Raw genomic sequence first — 20,000 nt, 5'->3', positions numbered from 1 at the left:
CAGCTATAGTCAGTATATGAAGGGTTATGTAGGACAGGGCCTGAGAGACAGAGGACACAGCTATAGTCAGTATATGAAGGGTTATGTAGGACAGGGCCTGAGAGACAGAGGACACAGCTATAGTCAGTATATGAAGGGTTATGTAGGACAGGGCCTGAGAGACAGAGGACACAGCTATAGTCAGTATATGAAGGGTTATGTAGGACAGGGCCTGAGAGACAGAGGACACAGCTATAGTCAGTATATGAAGGGTTATGTAGGACAGGGCCTGAGAGACAGAGGACACAGCTATAGTCAGTATATGAAGGGTTATGTAGGACAGGGCCTGAGAGACAGAGGACACAGCTATAGTCAGTATATGAAGGGTTATGTAGGACAGGGCCTGAGAGACAGAGGACACAGCTATAGTCAGTATATGAAGGGTTATGTAGGACAGGGCCTGAGAGACACAGGACACAGCTATAGTCAGTCAGTATATGAAGGGTTATGTAGGACAGGGCCTGAGAGACACAGGACACAGCTATAGTCAGTATATGAAGGGTTATGAAGGGTGTAGGACAGGGCCTGAGAGACACAGGACACAGCTATAGTCAGTATATGAAGGGTTATGTAGGACAGGGCCTGAGAGACACAGGACACAGCTATAGTCAGTATATGAAGGGTTATGTAGGACAGGGCCTGAGAGACACAGGACACAGCTATAGTCAGTATATGAAGGGTTATGTAGGACAGGGCCTGAGAGACACAGGACACAGCTATAGTCAGTATATGAAGGGTTATGTAGGACAGGGCCTGAGAGACACAGGACACAGCTATAGTCAGTATATGAAGGGTTATGTAGGACAGGGCCTGAGAGACAGAGGACACAGCTATAGTCAGTATATGAAGGGTTATGTAGGACAGGGCCTGAGAGACAGAGGACACAGCTATAGTCAGTATATGAAGGGTTATGTAGGACAGGGCCTGAGAGACAGAGGACACAGCTATAGTCAGTATATGAAGGGTTATGTAGGGCAGGGCCTGAGAGAGACAGAAGGGTTACACAGCCTGAGAGACAGTCAGCTATAGTCAGTATGAAAGGGTTATGTAGGACAGGGCCTGAGAGACAGAGGACACAGCTATAGTCAGTATATGAAGGGTTATGTAGGACAGGGCCTGAGAGACAGAGGACACAGCTATAGTCAGTATATGAAGGGTTATGTAGGACAGGGCCTGAGAGACAGAGGACACAGCTATAGTCAGTATATGAAGGGTTATGTAGGACAGGGCCTGAGAGACAGAGGACACAGCTATAGTCAGTATATGAAGGGTTATGTAGGACAGGGCCTGAGAGACACAGGACACAGCTATAGTCAGTATATGAAGGGTTATGTAGGACAGGGCCTGAGAGACAGAGGACACAGCTATAGTCAGTATATGAAGGGTTATGTAGGACAGGGCCTGAGAGACAGAGGACACAGCTATAGTCAGTATATGAAGGGTTATGTAGGACAGGGCCTGAGAGACAGAGGACACAGCTATAGTCAGTATATGAAGGGTTATGTAGGACAGGGCCTGAGAGACAGAGGACACAGCTATAGTCAGTATATGAAGGGTTATGTAGGACAGGGCCTGAGAGACAGAGGACACAGCTATAGTCAGTATATGAAGGGTTATGTAGGACAGGGCCTGAGAGACAGAGGACACAGCTATAGTCAGTATATGAAGGGTTATGTAGGACAGGGCCTGAGAGACAGAGGACACAGCTATAGTCAGTATATGAAGGGTTATGTAGGACAGGGCCTGAGAGACAGAGGACACAGCTATAGTCAGTATATGAAGGGTTATGTAGGACAGGGCCTGAGAGACAGAGGACACAGCTATAGAGTATATGAAGGGTTATGTAGGACAGAGGACACAGCTATAGTCAGTATATGAAGGGTTATGTAGGACAGGGCCTGAGAGACAGAGGACACAGCTATAGTCAGTATATGAAGGGTTATGTAGGACAGGGCCTGAGAGACACAGGACACAGCTATAGTCAGTATATGAAGGGTTATGTAGGACAGGGCCTGAGAGACAGAGGACACAGCTATAGTCAGCATATGAAGGGTTATGTAAGGCAGGGCCTGAGAGACAGAGGACACAGCTAAGGTCAGTATATGAAGGGTTATGTAAGGCAGGGCCTGAGAGACAGAGGACACAGCTATAGTCAGTATATGAAGGGTTATGTAGGACAGGGCCTGAGAGACAGAGGACACAGCTATAGTCAGTATATGAAGGGTTATGTAGGACAGGGCCTGAGAGACAGAGGACACAGCTATAGTCAGTATATGAAGGGTTATGTAGGGCAGGGCCTGAGAGACAGAGGACACAGCTATAGTCAGTATATGAAGGGTTATGTAGGGCAGGGCCTGAGAGACAGAGGACACAGCTATAGTCAGGATATGAAGGGTTATGTAGGGCAGGGCCTGAGAGACAGAGGACACAGCTATAGTCAGTATATGAAGGGTTATGTAGGGCAGGGCCTGAGAGACAGAGGACACAGCTATAGTCAGTATATGAAGGGTTATGTAGGATAGGGCCTGAGAGACAGAGGACACAGCTATAGTCAGTATATGAAGGGTTATGTAGGACAGGGCCTGAGAGACAGAGGACACAGCTATAGTCAGTATATGAAGGGCAACGTAAGGCAGGGCCTGAGAGACAGAGGACACAGCTATAGTCAGTATATGAAGGGTTATGTAGGATAGGGCCTGAGAGACAGAGGACACAGCTATAGTCAGTATATGAAGGGTTATGTAGGGCAGGGCCTGAGAGACAGAGGACACAGCTATAGTCAGTATATGAAGGGTTGTGTAGGACAGGGCCTGAGAGACAGAGGACACAGCTATAGTCAGTATATGAAGGGTTATGTAGGACAGGGCCTGAGAGACAGAGGACACAGCTATAGTCAGTATATGAAGGGTTATGTAGGACAGGGCCTGAGAGACACAGGACACAGCTATAGTCAGTATATGAAGGGTTATGTAGGACAGGGCCTGAGAGACAGAGGACACAGCTATAGTCAGTATATGAAGGGTTATGTAGGACAGGGCCTGAGAGACACAGGACACAGCTATAGTCAGTATATGAAGGGTTATGTAGGACAGGGCCTGAGAGACACAGGACACAGCTATAGTCAGTATATGAAGGGTTATGTAGGACAGGGCCTGAGAGACAGAGGACACAGCTATAGTCAGCATATGAAGGGTTATGTAAGGCAGGGCCTGAGAGACAGAGGACACAGCTATAGTCAGTATATGAAGGGTTATGTAAGGCAGGGCCTGAGAGACAGAGGACACAGCTATAGTCAGTATATGAAGGGTTATGTAGGACAGGGCCTGAGAGACAGAGGACACAGCTATAGTCAGTATATGAAGGGTTATGTAGGGCAGGGCCTGAGAGACAGAGGACACAGCTATAGTCAGTATATGAAGGGTTATGTAGGATAGGGCCTGAGAGACAGAGGACACAGCTATAGTCAGTATATGAAGGGTTATGTAGGACAGGGCCTGAGAGACAGAGGACACAGCTATAGTCAGTATATGAAGGGCAACGTAAGGCAGGGCCTGAGAGACAGAGGACACAGCTATAGTCAGTATATGAAGGGTTATGTAGGATAGGGCCTGAGAGACAGAGGACACAGCTATAGTCAGTATATGAAGGGTTATGTAGGGCAGGGCCTGAGAGACAGAGGACACAGCTATAGTCAGTATATGAAGGGTTGTGTAGGACAGGGCCTGAGAGACAGAGGACACAGCTATAGTCAGTATATGAAGGGTTATGTAGGGCAGGGCCTGAGAGACAGAGGACACAGCTATAGTCAGTATATGAAGGGTTATGTAGGATAGGGCCTGAGAGACAGAGGACACAGCTATAGTCAGTATATGAAGGGTTATGTAGGACAGGGCCTGAGAGACAGAGGACACAGCTATAGTCAGTATATGAAGGGTTATGTAGTAAGGCAGGGCCTGAGAGACAGAGGACACAGCTATAGTCAGTATATGAAGGGTTATGTAGGATAGGGCCTGAGAGACAGAGGACACAGCTATAGTCAGTATATGAAGGGTTATGTAGGGCAGGGCCTGAGAGACAGAGGACACAGCTATAGTCAGTATATGAAGGGTTGTGTAGGACAGGGCCTGAGAGACAGAGGACACAGCTATAGTCAGTATATGAAGGGTTATGTAGGACAGGGCCTGAGAGACAGAGGACACAGCTATAGTCAGTATATGAAGGGTTATGTAGGACAGGGCCTGAGAGACAGAGGACACAGCTATAGTCAGTATATGAAGGGTTATGTAGGAGAGGGCCTGAGAGACAGAGGACACAGCTATAGTCAGTATATGAAGGGTTATGTAGGACAGGGCCTGAGAGACAGAGGACACAGCTATAGTCAGTATATGAAGGGTTATGTAGGACAGGGCCTGAGAGACACAGGACACAGCTATAGTCAGTATATGAAGGGTTATGTAGGACAGGGCCTGAGAGACAGAGGACACAGCTATAGTCAGTATATGAAGGGTTATGTAGGACAGGGCCTGAGAGACAGAGGACACAGCTATAGTCAGTATATGAAGGGTTATGTAGGACAGGGCCTGAGAGACAGAGGACACAGCTATAGTCAGTATATGAAGGGTTATGTAGGACAGGGCCTGAGAGACAGAGGACACAGCTATAGTCAGTATATGAAGGGTTATGTAGGGCAGGGCCTGAGAGACAGAGGACACAGCTATAGTCAGTATATGAAGGGTTATGTAGGATAGGGCCTGAGAGACAGAGGACACAGCTATAGTCAGTATATGAAGGGTTATGTAGGACAGGGCCTGAGAGACAGAGGACACAGCTATAGTCAGTATATGAAGGGTTATGTAAGGCAGGGCCTGAGAGACAGAGGACACAGCTATAGTCAGTATATGAAGGGTTATGTAGGACAGGGCCTGAGAGACAGAGGACACAGCTATAGTCAGTATATGAAGGGTTATGTAGGACAGGGCCTGAGAGACAGAGGACACAGCTATAGTCAGTATATGAAGGGTTATGTAGGACAGGGCCTGAGAGACAGAGGACACAGCTATAGTCAGTATATGAAGGGTTATGTAGGAGAGGGCCTGAGAGACAGAGGACACAGCTATAGTCAGTATATGAAGGGTTATGTAGGACAGGGCCTGAGAGACAGAGGACACAGCTATAGTCAGTATATGAAGGGTTATGTAGGACAGGGCCTGAGAGACACAGGACACAGCTATAGTCAGTATATGAAGGGTTATGTAGGACAGGGCCTGAGAGACACAGGACACAGCTATAGTCAGTATATGAAGGGTTATGTAGGACAGGGCCTGAGAGACAGAGGACACAGCTATAGTCAGCATATGAAGGGTTATGTAAGGCAGGGCCTGAGAGACAGAGGACACAGCTATAGTCAGTATATGAAGGGTTATGTAAGGCAGGGCCTGAGAGACAGAGGACACAGCTATAGTCAGTATATGAAGGGTTATGTAGGACAGGGCCTGAGAGACAGAGGACACAGCTATAGTCAGTATATGAAGGGTTATGTAGGGCAGGGCCTGAGAGACAGAGGACACAGCTATAGTCAGTATATGAAGGGTTATGTAGGACAGGGCCTGAGAGACAGAGGACACAGCTATAGTCAGTATATGAAGGGTTATGTAGGACAGGGCCTGAGAGACAGAGGACACAGCTATAGTCAGTATATGAAGGGTTATGTAGGACAGGGCCTGAGAGACAGAGGACACAGCTATAGTCAGTATATGAAGGGTTATGTAGGACAGGGCCTGAGAGACAGAGGACACAGCTATAGTCAGTATATGAAGGGTTATGTAGGACAGGGCCTGAGAGACAGAGGACACAGCTATAGTCAGTATATGAAGGGTTATGTAGGACAGGGCCTGAGAGACACAGGACACAGCTATAGTCAGTATATGAAGGGTTATGTAGGACAGGGCCTGAGAGACAGAGGACACAGCTATAGTCAGCATATGAAGGGTTATGTAAGGCAGGGCCTGAGAGACAGAGGACACAGCTATAGTCAGTATATGAAGGGTTATGTAGGACAGGGCCTGAGAGACAGAGGACACAGCTATAGTCAGTATATGAAGGGTTATGTAGGACAGGGCCTGAGAGACAGAGGACACAGCTATAGTCAGTATATGAAGGGTTATGTAGGACAGGGCCTGAGAGACACAGGACACAGCTATAGTCAGTATATGAAGGGTTATGTAGGACAGGGCCTGAGAGACAGAGGACACAGCTATAGTCAGTATATGAAGGGTTATGTAGGACAGGGCCTGAGAGACACAGGACACAGCTATAGTCAGTATATGAAGGGTTATGTAGGACAGGGCCTGAGAGACAGAGGACACAGCTATAGTCAGTATATGAAGGGTTATGTAGGACAGGGCCTGAGAGACAGAGGACACAGCTATAGTCAGTATATGAAGGGTTATGTAGGACAGGGCCTGAGAGACAGAGGACACAGCTATAGTCAGTATATGAAGGGTTATGTAGGACAGGGCCTGAGAGACACAGGACACAGCTATAGTCAGTATATGAAGGGTTATGTAGGGCAGGGCCTGAGAGACAGAGGACACAGCTATAGTCAGTATATGAAGGGTTATGTAGGACAGGGCCTGAGAGACAGAGGACACAGCTATAGTCAGTATATGAAGGGTTATGTAGGACAGGGCCTGAGAGACAGAGGACACAGCTATAGTCAGTATATGAAGGGTTATGTAGGACAGGGCCTGAGAGACAGAGGACACAGCTATAGTCAGTATATGAAGGGTTATGTAGGACAGGGCCTGAGAGACAGAGGACACAGCTATAGTCAGTATATGAAGGGTTATGTAGGACAGGGCCTGAGAGACACAGGACACAGCTATAGTCAGTATATGAAGGGTTATGTAGGACAGGGCCTGAGAGACAGAGGACACAGCTATAGTCAGTATATGAAGGGTTATGTAGGACAGGGCCTGAGAGACAGAGGACACAGCTATAGTCAGTATATGAAGGGTTATGTATAGGACAGGGCCTGAGAGACAGAGGACACAGCTATAGTCAGTATATGAAGGGTTATGTAGGACAGGGCCTGAGAGACAGAGGACACAGCTATAGTCAGTATATGAAGGGTTATGTAGGACAGGGCCTGAGAGACACAGGACACAGCTATAGTCAGTATATGAAGGGTTATGTAGGACAGGGCCTGAGAGACACAGGACACAGCTATAGTCAGGATATGAAGGGTTATGTAGGACAGGGCCTGAGAGACACAGGACACAGCTATAGTCAGTATATGAAGGGTTATGTAGGACAGGGCCTGAGAGACACAGGACACAGCTATAGTCAGCATATGAAGGGTTATGTAGGACAGGGCCTGAGAGACACAGGACACAGCTATAGTCAGTATATGAAGGGTTATGTAGGACAGGGCCTGAGAGACAGAGGACACAGCTATAGTCAGTATATGAAGGGTTATGTAGGACAGGGCCTGAGAGACACAGGACACAGCTATAGTCAGTATATGAAGGGTTATGTAGGACAGGGCCTGAGAGACAGAGGACACAGCTATAGTCAGTATATGAAGGGTTATGTAGGACAGGGCCTGAGAGACACAGGACACAGCTATAGTCAGTATATGAAGGGCAACGTAAGGCAGCTATAGACCTGTATGGAATTATCCCAGACCAACATCCTGACCTGAATGGAATTATCCCAGACCAACACCCTGACCTGAATGGAATTATCCCAGACCAACACCCTGACCTGAATGGAATTATCCCAGACCAACACCCTGACCTGAATGGAATTATCCCAGACCAACATCCTGACCTGAATGGAATTATCCCAGACCAACACCCTGACCTGAATGGAATTATCCCAGACCAACACCCTGACCCGAATGGAATTACCCCAGACCAACACTCTGACCTGCATGGAATTATCCCAGACCAACACCCTGACCTGAATGGAATTATCCCAGACCAACACCCTGACCTGAATGGAATTATCCCAGACCAACACCCTGACCTGAATGGAATTATCCCAGACCAACACTCTGACCTGAATGGAATTATCCCAGACCAACACCCTGACCTGAATGGAATTATCCCAGACCAACACTCTGACCTGAATGGAATTATCCCAGACCAACACCCTGACCTGAATGGAATTATCCCAGACCAACACTCTGACCTGAATGGAATGATCCCAGACCAACACTCTGACCTGAATGGAATTATCCCAGACCAACACTCTGACCTGAATGGAATTATCCCAGACCAACACCCTGACCTGAATGGAATTATCCCAGACCAACACTCTGACCTGAATGGAATTATCCCAGACCAACACCCTGACCTGAATGGAATTATCCCAGACCAACACTCTGACCTGAATGGAATTATCCCAGACCAACAATCTGACCTTTATGGAATTATCCCAGACCAACACTCTGACCTTTATGGAGTTATCCCAGACCAACACTCTGACCTGAATGGAATGATCCCAGACCAACACTCTGACCTGAATGGAATGATCCCAGACCAACACTCTGACCTGAATGGAATGATCCCAGAACAACTCTCTGACCTGAATGGAATTATCCCAGACCAACACTCTGACCTGCATGGAATTATCCCAGACCAACACTCTGACCTGAATGGAATTATCCCAGACCAACACTCTGACCTGCATGGAATTATCCCAGACCAACACTCTGACCTGCATGGAATTATCCCAGACCAACACTCTGACCTGTATGGAATGGAATTATCCCAGACCAACACTCTGACCTGCATGGAATTATCCCAGACCAACACTCTGACCTGCATGGAATTATCCCAGACCAACACCCTGACCTGAATGGAATTATCCCAGACCAACACTCTGACCTGAATGGAATTATCCCAGACCAACACTCTGACCTGTATGGAATTATCCCAGACCAACACCCTGACCTGAATGGAATTATCCCAGACCAACACTCTGACCTGTATGGAATTATCCCAGACCAACACTCTGACCTGTATGGAATTATCCCAGACCAACACTCTGACCTGCATGGAATTATCCCAGACCAACACTCTGACCTGCATGGAATTATCCCAGACCAACACTCTGACCTGCATGGAATTATCCCAGACCAACACTCTGACCTGCATGGAATGATCCCAGAACAACTCTCTGACCTGAATGGAATTATCCCAGACCAACACTCTGACCTGAATGGAATTATCCCAGACCAACACTCTGACCTGAATGGAATGATCCCAGAACAACTCTCTGACCTGAATGGAATTATCCCAGACCAACACTCTGACCTGCATGGAATTATCCCAGACCAACACTCTGACCTGAATGGAATTATCCCAGACCAACACTCTGACCTGCATGGAATTATCCCAGACCAACACTCTGACCTGCATGGAATTATCCCAGACCAACACTCTGACCTGTATGGAATGGAATTATCCCAGACCAACACTCTGACCTGCATGGAATTATCCCAGACCAACACCCTGACCTGAATGGAATTATCCCAGACCAACACTCTGACCTGTATGGAATTATCCCAGACCAACACTCTGACCTGCATGGAATTATCCCAGACCAACACTCTGACCTGCATGGAATTATCCCAGACCAACACTCTGACCTGCATGGAATTATCCCAGACCAACACTCTGACCTGCATGGAATGGAATTATCCCAGACCAACACTCTGACCTGCATGGAATTATCCCAGACCAACACTCTGACCTGTATGGAATTATCCCAGACCAACACTCTGACCTGTATGGAATTATCCCAGACCAACACTCTGACCTGCATGGAATTATCCCAGACCAACACTCTGACCTGCATGGAATTATCCCAGACCAACACTCTGACCTGCATGGAATTATCCCAGACCAACACTCTGACCTGAATGGAATTATCCCAGACCAACACTCTGACCTGCTGACCTGGAATTATCCCAGACCAACACTCTGACCCAGACCAACACTCTGACCTGAATGGAATTATCCCAGACCAACACCCTGACCTGAATGGAATTATCCCAGACCAACACTCTGACCTGCATGGAATTATCCCAGACCAACACTCTGACCTGCATGGAATTATCCCAGACCAACACTCTGACCTGAATGGAATTATCCCAGACCAACACTCTGACCTGCATGAAATTATCCCAGACCAACACTCTGACCTGAATGGAATGGAATTATCCCAGACCAACACTCTGACCTGAATGGAATTATCCCAGACCAACACCCTGACCTGAATGGAATTATCCCAGACCAACACCCTGACCTGAATGGAATTATCCCAGACCAACACTCTGACCTGAATGGAATCGTCAACTTGTATGACCAGGCCTAATTGATCAGTTATAGGCTGGTAAAGTAGGGCCTAGAGTGTTTCCTGGTCAGATCACATGGTCAGGGAAAGGTCCTGGACCCACTAATGACCTCTGACCTGGAGGGACTTGACAAAGGTCCAGAGCAGCGTCCGAATTCCCTCCCCCTTGCTCAGCAGTTTGACCAATCGCATCACTCGGAACAGACGGAAGAACGTGATGGACACTCTGGAACTGTCATCAGAGCTCTGGAATGAAGAGAGAGAGACAGAGAGAGGGGAGTGAGGAGAGAGAGAGAGAGATATTCACTTTATATATTATCTACCTCACTTGCTTTGGCAATGTTAACACGTTTCCCATGCCAATAAAGCCCTTGAATTGAATTGCATTGAGACAGAGAGAGAGAGAGAGAGAGAGAGAGAGAGAGAGAGAGAGAGAGATTCAGAGGAAAGAGACACACATTAACATGATAGAGTGGTAAGATACAGTAGTTACATAGATGACAGATACAATGGTTAAAGCTGCAATCCTTAATTTCAACAATGAGGATTGTTCTGCTACAAAGCTGAAGGATGTATCCACTCTTAAATTCATAGACAGAACTATGGATGCTAGGACTGACCATCCATTATATCAAATGTATAGTTTTAACCATATTTAGAGGCTAAGCTCATGAGTTATATTCTTCAAGTCCAAAAATGGCTGTAGCAACTAAGGATTGTAGCTTTAATGTTAGCTCTTTTCACACCAAAACTTTCAACCCAGGTGTATCGTGAATATACTTATACTTCAAGGAAATATCTTAGATACAAATGTGTTGACAAGCTCAAATCAAATCAAATTCTATTTGTCCAAATACAACAGGTGTAGACCTTACCGTGAGAAATGCTTACATACAAGCCCTTTACCAACAATGCAGTTTTAAGAAAATAGAGTTAAGAAAATATTAACTAAAGTAAAAAATAAATAATAATGAGTCTATATACAGGGTGTTGGTATTGACTCAATGTGCGGGGGTACAGGTTAGTCGAGGTAATTGAGGTCATTTGTATATTTGACTATGCGTAGATAATAAACAGTGAATAGCAGCAATGGAAAAACAAAGGGGAACCACTGTTGTGTCATCAGCAAATGTAATGATGGTGTTGGAGTTGTGCCTGCCGTGCAGTCGTGAGTTAACAGGGAGTACAGGAGGGGACTGACCACGCACACCTGAGGGGCTCCAGTGTTGAGAATCAGTGTGGTGGAGGTGTTGTTAGCTACCCTTACCACCTGGGGGAAGGGATGTCCAGGATCCAGTTGCAGAGGGAGGTGTTTAGAGGGAGGTGTTTAGTCCCAGGGTTCTTAGCTTATTGATGAGCTTTGAAGGAACTATGGTGTTGAACGCTGAGCTGTAGTCAATGAATAGCATTCTCACATAGGTGTTCCTTTTGTCCAGGTGGGAAAGGGCAGTGTGGAGTGCAATAGAGATTGCATCATCTGTGCATCTGTTGGAGTGGGTCTAGGGTTTCTGGGATGATGTTGTTGATGTGAGCCATGACCAGCCTTTCAAAGCATTTCATGACTACAGACGTGAGTACTACGGGTCGGTAGTCATTTAGGCAGGTTACCTTTGTTTTTGGGCACAGGGGCTATGGTGGTCTGCTTAAAACATGTTGGTATTACAGACTCGAACAGGGAGAGGTTGAAAATGTCAGTGAAGACACTTGCCAGTTGGTCAGCGCATGCTCACAGTACACCTCCTGGTAATCCATCTGGCCCTGCGGCATTGTGAATGTTGACCTGTCTTACTCACATCGGCTGCAGAGAGCGTGATCACACAGTCTCCCGGAACAGCTGGTGCTCTCATGCATGTTTCAGTGTTATTTGTCTTGAAGCGAGCATAGAGGTAGTTTAGCTCGTCTGGAAAGCTTGTGTCACTGGGAAGCTCTCGGCTGTGCTTCCCTTTGTGGTCTGTAATGGTTTGCAAGCTCTGCCACATCAGACGAGCTTCAGAGCCAGTGTAGTATGATTCGATCTTAGTCCTGTATTGCTCACAGTACACGTCCCGGTAATCCATCTGGCCCTGCGGCCTTGTGAATGTTGACCTGTTTAAAGGTCTTACTCACATCGGCTGTGGAGAGTGTGATCACACAGTCTTCCAGAACAGCTGGTGCTCTCATGCATGTTTCAGTGTTATTTGCCTCGAAGCGAGCATAGAAGTAGTTTAGCTCGTCTGGCAGGCTCGTGTCACTGGGCAGCTCTCGGCTGTGCTTCCCTTTGTAGTCTGTAATGGTTTGCAAGTCTCCTCTGAACAGTTGATGTTGAGATGTGTCTGTTACTTGAACTCTGTGAACCATTTATTTGGGCTGCAATCTGAGGTGCATTTAACTCTAATGAATTCTGGGTCTTCCTTTCCTGTGGCAGTCATCATGAGAGACAGTTTCATCATGGTTTTTGCGACTGCACTTGAAATGTTCTTGACTGACTTAATGTTTTATAGTAATGATGGAATGTAATTTCTCTTTGCTTTTTTAGTTGTTCTTGCCATAATATGGACTTGGTCTTTTACCAGATAGGGCTGTCTTCTGTATAGATATGTCTTCTGTATTCCACCCCTACCTTGTCACAACACAACTGATTGGCTCAAACGCATTAAGGAAAGAAATTCCGCAAATTCACTTTGAACAAGGCACACCTGTTAATTGAAATACATTCCAGGTGACTACCTCATGAAGCTGGTTGAGAGAATGCCAAGAGTGTGCAAAGCTGTCATCAAGGCAAAGGCTTGCTACTTTGAAGAATCTCAAATGTAAACTATATTTTGATTTGTTTAACACTTTTTTTGGTTACTACATGAATCCATATGTGTTATTTCATAGTTTTAATGTCTTCACTATTATTTTACATATGAAAAATAGTAAAAATAAAGAAAAATCCTTGAATGAATGAATGGTGTGTCCAAACTTTTGACTGGCACTGTTACATATTACCTCAATTACCTCGACTAACCTGTACCCCCGCACATTGACACAGTACCCGTACCCCCTGTATATAGCCTCCACATTGACACAGTACCCGTACCCCCTGTATATAGCCTCCACATTGACACAGTACCCGTACCCCCTGTATATAGCCTCCACATTGACACAGTACCGGTACCCCCTGTATATAGCCTCCACATTGACACAGTACCCGTACCCCCTGTATATAGCCTCCACATTGACTCTGTACTGGTACCCCCTGTATATAGCCTCCACATTGACTCTGTACTGGTACCCCCTGTATATAGCCTCCACATTGACACAGTACCCGTACCCCCTGTATATAGCCTCCACATTGACTCTGTACTGGTACCCCCTGTATATAGCCTCCACATTGACACAGTACCCGTACCCCCTGTATATAGCCTCCACATTGACTCTGTACCCGTACCCCCTGTATATAGCCTCCACATTGACTCTGTACAGGTACCCCCTGTATATAGCCTCCACATTGACTCTGTACCGGTACCCCCTGTATATAGCCTCCATATTGACTCTGTACCGGTACCCCCTGTATATAGCCTCAACATTGACTCTGTACTGGTACCCCCTGTATATAGCCTCCACATTGACTCTGTACTGGTACCCCCTGTATATAGCCTCCACATTGACTCTGTACTGGTACCCCCTGTATATAGCCTCCACATTGACTCTGTACTGGTACCCCCTGTATATAGCCTCCACATTGACACAGTACCCGTACCCCCTGTATATAGCCTCCACATTGACACAGTACCCGTACCCCCTGTATATAGCCTCCACATTGACACAGTACCCGTACCCCCTGTATATAACCTCCACATTGACACAGTACCCGTACCCCCTGTATATAGCCTCCACATTGACACAGTACCGGTACCCCCTGTATATAGCCTCCACATTGACACAGTACCCGTACCCCCTGTATATAGCCTCCACATTGACACAGTACCCGTACCCCCTGTATATAGCCTCCACATTGACTCTGTACCCGTACCCCCTGTATATAGCCTCCACATTGACTCTGTACCGGTACCCCCTGTATATAGCCTCCACATTGACTCTGTACAGGTACCCCCTGTATATAGCCTCCACATTGACACAGCACCCGTACCCCCTGTATATAGCCTCCACATTGACTCTGTACCCGTACCCCCTGTATATAGCCTCCACATTGACTCTGTACAGGTACCCCCTGTATATAGCCTCCACATTGACTCTGTACCGGTACCCCTGTATATAGCCTCCATATTGACTCTGTACCGGTACCCCTGTATATAGCCTCCACATTGACTCTGTACTGGTACCCCTGTATATAGCCTCCACATTGACTCTGTACCGGTACCCCCTGTATATAGCCTCCACATTGACTCTGTACCCGTACCCCCTGTATATAGCCTCCACATTGACTCTGTACTGGTACCCCCTGTATATAGCCTCCACATTGACACAGTACCCGTACCCCCTGTATATAGCCTCCACATTGACACAGTACCCGTACCCCCTGTATATAGCCTCCACATTGACACAGTACCCGACCCCCTGTATATAACCTCCACATTGACACAGTACCCGTACCCCCTGTATATAGCCTCCACATTGACACAGTACCGGTACCCCCTGTATATAGCCTCCACATTGACACAGTACCCGTACCCCCTGTATATAGCCTCCACATTGACACAGTACCCGTCCCCCCTGTATATAGCCTCCACATTGACTCTGTACCGGTACCCCTGTATATAGCCTCCACATTGACTCTGTACCCGTACCCCCTGTATATAGCCTCCACATTGACACAGTACCCGTACCCCCTGTATATAGCCTCCACATTGACTCTGTACCCGTACCCCCTGTATATAGCCTCCACATTGACTCTGTACCCGTACCCCTGTATATAACCTCCACATTGACACAGTACCCGTACCCCCTGTATATAGCCTCCACATTGACACAGTACCGGTACCCCCTGTATATAGCCTCCACATTGACACAGTACCCGTACCCCCTGTATATAGCCTCCACATTGACACAGTACCCGTACCCCTGTATATAGCCTCCACATTGACTCTGTACCGGTACCCCTGTATATAGCCTCCACATTGACTCTGTACCCGTACCCCCTGTATATAGCCTCCACATTGACACAGTACCCGTACCCCTGTATATAGCCTCCACATTGACTCTGTACCCGTACCCCCTGTATATAGCCTCCACATTGACTCTGTACCCGTACCCCCTGTATATAGCCTCCACATTGACTCTGTACCCGTACCCCCTGTATATAGCCTCCACATTGACTCTGTACCCGTACCCCCTGTATATAGCCTCCACATTGACTCTGTACCGGTACCCCCTGTATATAGCCTCCACATTGACTCTGTACCGGTACCCCCTGGAAATAGCCTCCACATTGACTCTGTACCCGTACCCCTGTATATAGCCTCCACATTGACTCTGTACCCGTACCCCCTGGAAATAGCCTCCACATTGACTCTGTACCCGTACCCCTGTATATAGCCTCCACATTGACTCTGTACCAGTACCCCCTGTATATAGCCTCCACATTGACTCTGTACCGGTACCCCCTGTATATAGCCTCCACATTGACTCTGTACCCGTACCCCCTGTATATAGCCTCCACATTGACACAGTACCCGTACCCCCTGTATATAGCCTCCACATTGACTCTGTACCCGTACCCCCTGTATATAGCCTCCACATTGACTCTGTACCCGTACCCCCTGTATATAGCCTCCACATTGACTCTGTACCCCCTGTATATAGCCTCCACATTGACTCTGTACCCGTACCCCCTGTATATAGCCTCCACATTGACTCTGTACTGGTACCCCCTGTATATAGCCTCCACATTGACACAGTACCCGTGTGTATATAGCCTCCACATTGACTCTGTACCCGTACCCCCTGTATATAGCCTCCACATTGACTCTGTACCCGTACCCCCTGTATATAGCCTCCACATTGACTCTGTACCGGTACCCCCTGTATATAGCCTCCACATTGACTCTGTACCCGTACCCCCTGTATATAGCCTCCACATTGACTCTGTACTGGTACCCCCTGTATATAGCCTCCACATTGACACAGTACCCGTACCCCCTGTATATAGTCTCCACATTGACACAGTACCCGTACCCCCTGTATATAGCCTCCACATTGACACAGTACCCGTACCCCCTGTATATAGCCTCCACATTGACTCTGTACTGGTAACCCCTGTATATAGTCTCCACATTGACTCTGTACCGGTACCACCTGGAAATAGCCTCCACATTGACTCTGTACCGGTACCCCCTGTATATAGCCTCCACATTGACTCTGTACCGGTACCCCCTGTATATAGCCTCCACATTGACTCTGTACCGGTACCCCCTGTATATAGCCTCCACATTGACTCTGTACCGGTACCCCCTGTATATAGCCTCCACATTGACTCTGTACAGGTACCCCCTGTATATAGCCTCCACATTGACTCTGTACAGGTACCCCCTGTATATAGCCTCCACATTGACTCTGTACAGGTACCCCCTGTATATAGCCTCCACATTGACTCTGTACCGGTACCCCCTGTATATAGCCTCCACATTGACTCTGTACCGGTACCCCCTGTATATAGCCTCCACATTGACTCTGTACAGGTACCCCCTGTATATAGCCTCCACATTGACTCTGTACCGGTACCCCTGTATATAGCCTCCACATTGACTCTGTACCGGTACCCCTGTATATAGCCTCCACATTGACTCTGTACAGGTACCCCCTGTATATATCCTCCACATTGACTCTGTACAGGTACCCCCTGTATATAGCCTCCACATTGACTCTGTACCGGTACCCCCTGTATATAGCCTCCACATTGACTCTGTACCCGTACCCCCTGTATATAGCCTCCACATTGACTCTGTACCGGTACCCCCTGTATATAGCCTCCACATTGACTCTGTACCGGTACCCCCTGTATATAGCCTCCACATTGACTCTGTACCGGTACCCCCTGTATATAGCCTCCACATTGACTCTGTACCGGTACCCCCTGTATATAGCCTCCACATTGACTCTGTACCGGTACCCCCTGTATATAGCCTCCACATTGACTCTGTACCGGTACCCCCTGTATATAGCCTCCACATTGACTCTGTACAGGTACCCCTGTATATAGCCTCCACATTGACTCTGTACAGGTACCCCCTGTATATAGCCTCCACATTGACTCTGTACAGGTACCCCTGTATATAGCCTCCACATTGACTCTGTACCGGTACCCCCTGTATATAGCCTCCACATTGACTCTGTACCGGTACCCCTGTATATAGCCTCCACATTGACTCTGTACAGGTACCCCCTGTATATATCCTCCACATTGACTCTGTACAGGTACCCCCTGTATATAGCCTCCACATTGACTCTGTACCGGTCCCTGTATATAGCCTCCACATTGACTCTGTACCCGGTACCCCCTGTATATAGCCTCCACATTGACTCTGTACCGGTACCCCCTGTATATAGCCTCCACATTGACTCTGTACCGGTACCCCTGTATATAGCCTCCACATTGACTCTGTACCGGTACCCCCTGTATATAGCCTCCACATTGACTCTGTACCGGTACCCCCTGTATATAGCCTCCACATTGACTCTGTACCCGTACCCCCTGTATATAGCCTCCACATTGACACAGTACCTGTACGTACCCCTGTATATAGCCTCCACATTGACTCTGTACCGGTACCCCCTGTATATAGCCTCCACATTGACTCTGTACCGGTACCCCTGTATATAGCCTCCACATTGACTCTGTACCGGTACCCCTGTATATAGCCTCCACATTGACACAGTACCCCCTGTATATAGCCTCCACATTGACTCTGTACCGGTACCCCCTGTATATAGCCTCCACATTGACTCTGTACCCGCCCCTGTATATAGCCTCCACATTGACTCTGTACCCGTGTGTATATAGCCTCCACATTGACTCTGTACCGGTACCACCTGTATATAGCCTCCACATTGACACAGTACCTGTATATAGCCTCCACATTGACACAGTACCCGTACCCCTGTATATAGCCTCCACATTGACTCTGTACCGGTACCCCCTGTATATAGCCTCCACATTGACTCTGTACAGGTACCCCTGTATATAGCCTCCACATTGACTCTGTACCGGTACCCCCTGTATATAGCCTCCACATTGACTCTGTACCCGTACCCCCTGTATATAGCCTCCACATTGACACAGTACCCGTACCCCTGTATATAGCCTCCACATTGACTCTGTACCGGTACCCCTGTATATAGCCTCCACATTGACTCTGTACCCCCTCTGTATATAGCCTCCACATTAACTCTGTACCGGTGCCCCCTGTATATAGCCTCCACATTGACTCAGTACCTGTACCCCCTGTATATAGCCTCCACATTGACTCAGTACCGGTACCCCCTGTATATAGCCTCCACATTGACTCAGTACCGGTACCCCTGTATATAGCCTCCACATTGACTCAGTACCCCTAGTGCCCCCTGTATATAGCCTCCACATTGACTCTGTACAGGTACCCCATATAGCCTCCACATTGACTCTGTACCGGTACCCCTGTATATAGCCTCCACATTGACTCTGTACAGGTACTCCCTGTATATAGCCTCCACATTGACTCTGTACCGATACCCCCCTGTATATAGCCTCCATATTGACTCTGTACCGGTACCCCCTGTATATAGCCTCCACATTGACTCTGTACAGGTACCCCCTGTATATAGCCTCCACATTGACTCTGTACCGGTACCCCCTGTATATAGCCTCCACATTGACTCTGTACCGGTACCCCCTGTATATAGCCTCCACATTGACTCTGTACAGGTACCCCTGTATATATCCTCCACATTGACTCTGTACAGGTACCCCTGTATATAGCCTCCACATTGACTCTGTACCGGTACCCCCTGTATATAGCCTCCACATTGACTCTGTACCCGTACCCCCTGTATATAGCCTCCACATTGACTCTGTACCGGTACCCCCTGTATATAGCCTCCACATTGACTCTGTACCGTACCCCTGTATATAGCCTCCACATTGACTCTGTACCGGTACCCCCTGTATATAGCCTCCACATTGACTCTGTACCGGTACCCCTGTATATAGCCTCCACATTGACTCTGTACCCGTACCCCCTGTATATAGCCTCCACATTGACACAGTACCCGTACCCCCTGTATATAGCCTCCACATAGACTCTGTACCGGTACCCCTGTATATAGCCTCCACATTGACTCTGTACCGGTACCCCCTGTATATAGCCTCCACATTGACTCTGTACCGGTACCCCCCTGTATATAGCCTCCACATTGACACAGTACCCGTACCCCTGTATATAGCCTCCACATTGACTCTGTACCGGTACCCCCTGTATATAGCCTCCACATTGACTCTGTACCCGTACCCCTGTATATAGCCTCCACATTGACTCTGTACCCTGTGTATATAGCCTCCACATTGACTCTGTACCGGTACCACCTGTATATAGCCTCCACATTGACACAGTACCCGTACCCCCTGTATATAGCCTCCACAT

General features: G+C 47.7%; 1 protein-coding gene across 1 annotated transcript in view; it reads right to left on the bottom strand.

Annotated features, from left to right (window-relative positions):
* Window positions 1-20,000, bottom strand: part of cacna1fb (calcium channel, voltage-dependent, L type, alpha 1F subunit) — a 254,254-nt gene that overhangs the window by 72,993 nt on the left and 161,261 nt on the right. Inside the window, exon 32 of the mRNA XM_065021108.1 lies at window positions 10,519-10,647. Within this exon, the coding sequence (XP_064877180.1) occupies window positions 10,519-10,647 (129 nt within the window). The remainder of the gene's footprint in view (window positions 1-10,518; window positions 10,648-20,000) is intronic.

The sequence above is a fragment of the Oncorhynchus nerka genome, linkage group LG7 (genome assembly GCF_034236695.1).
Source record: "Oncorhynchus nerka isolate Pitt River linkage group LG7, Oner_Uvic_2.0, whole genome shotgun sequence".
NCBI classification, from domain to species: domain Eukaryota; kingdom Metazoa; phylum Chordata; class Actinopteri; order Salmoniformes; family Salmonidae; genus Oncorhynchus; species Oncorhynchus nerka.
Note: the sequence above shows the minus strand (reverse complement) of the source record. Positions and strands in the feature narration are given on the sequence as shown.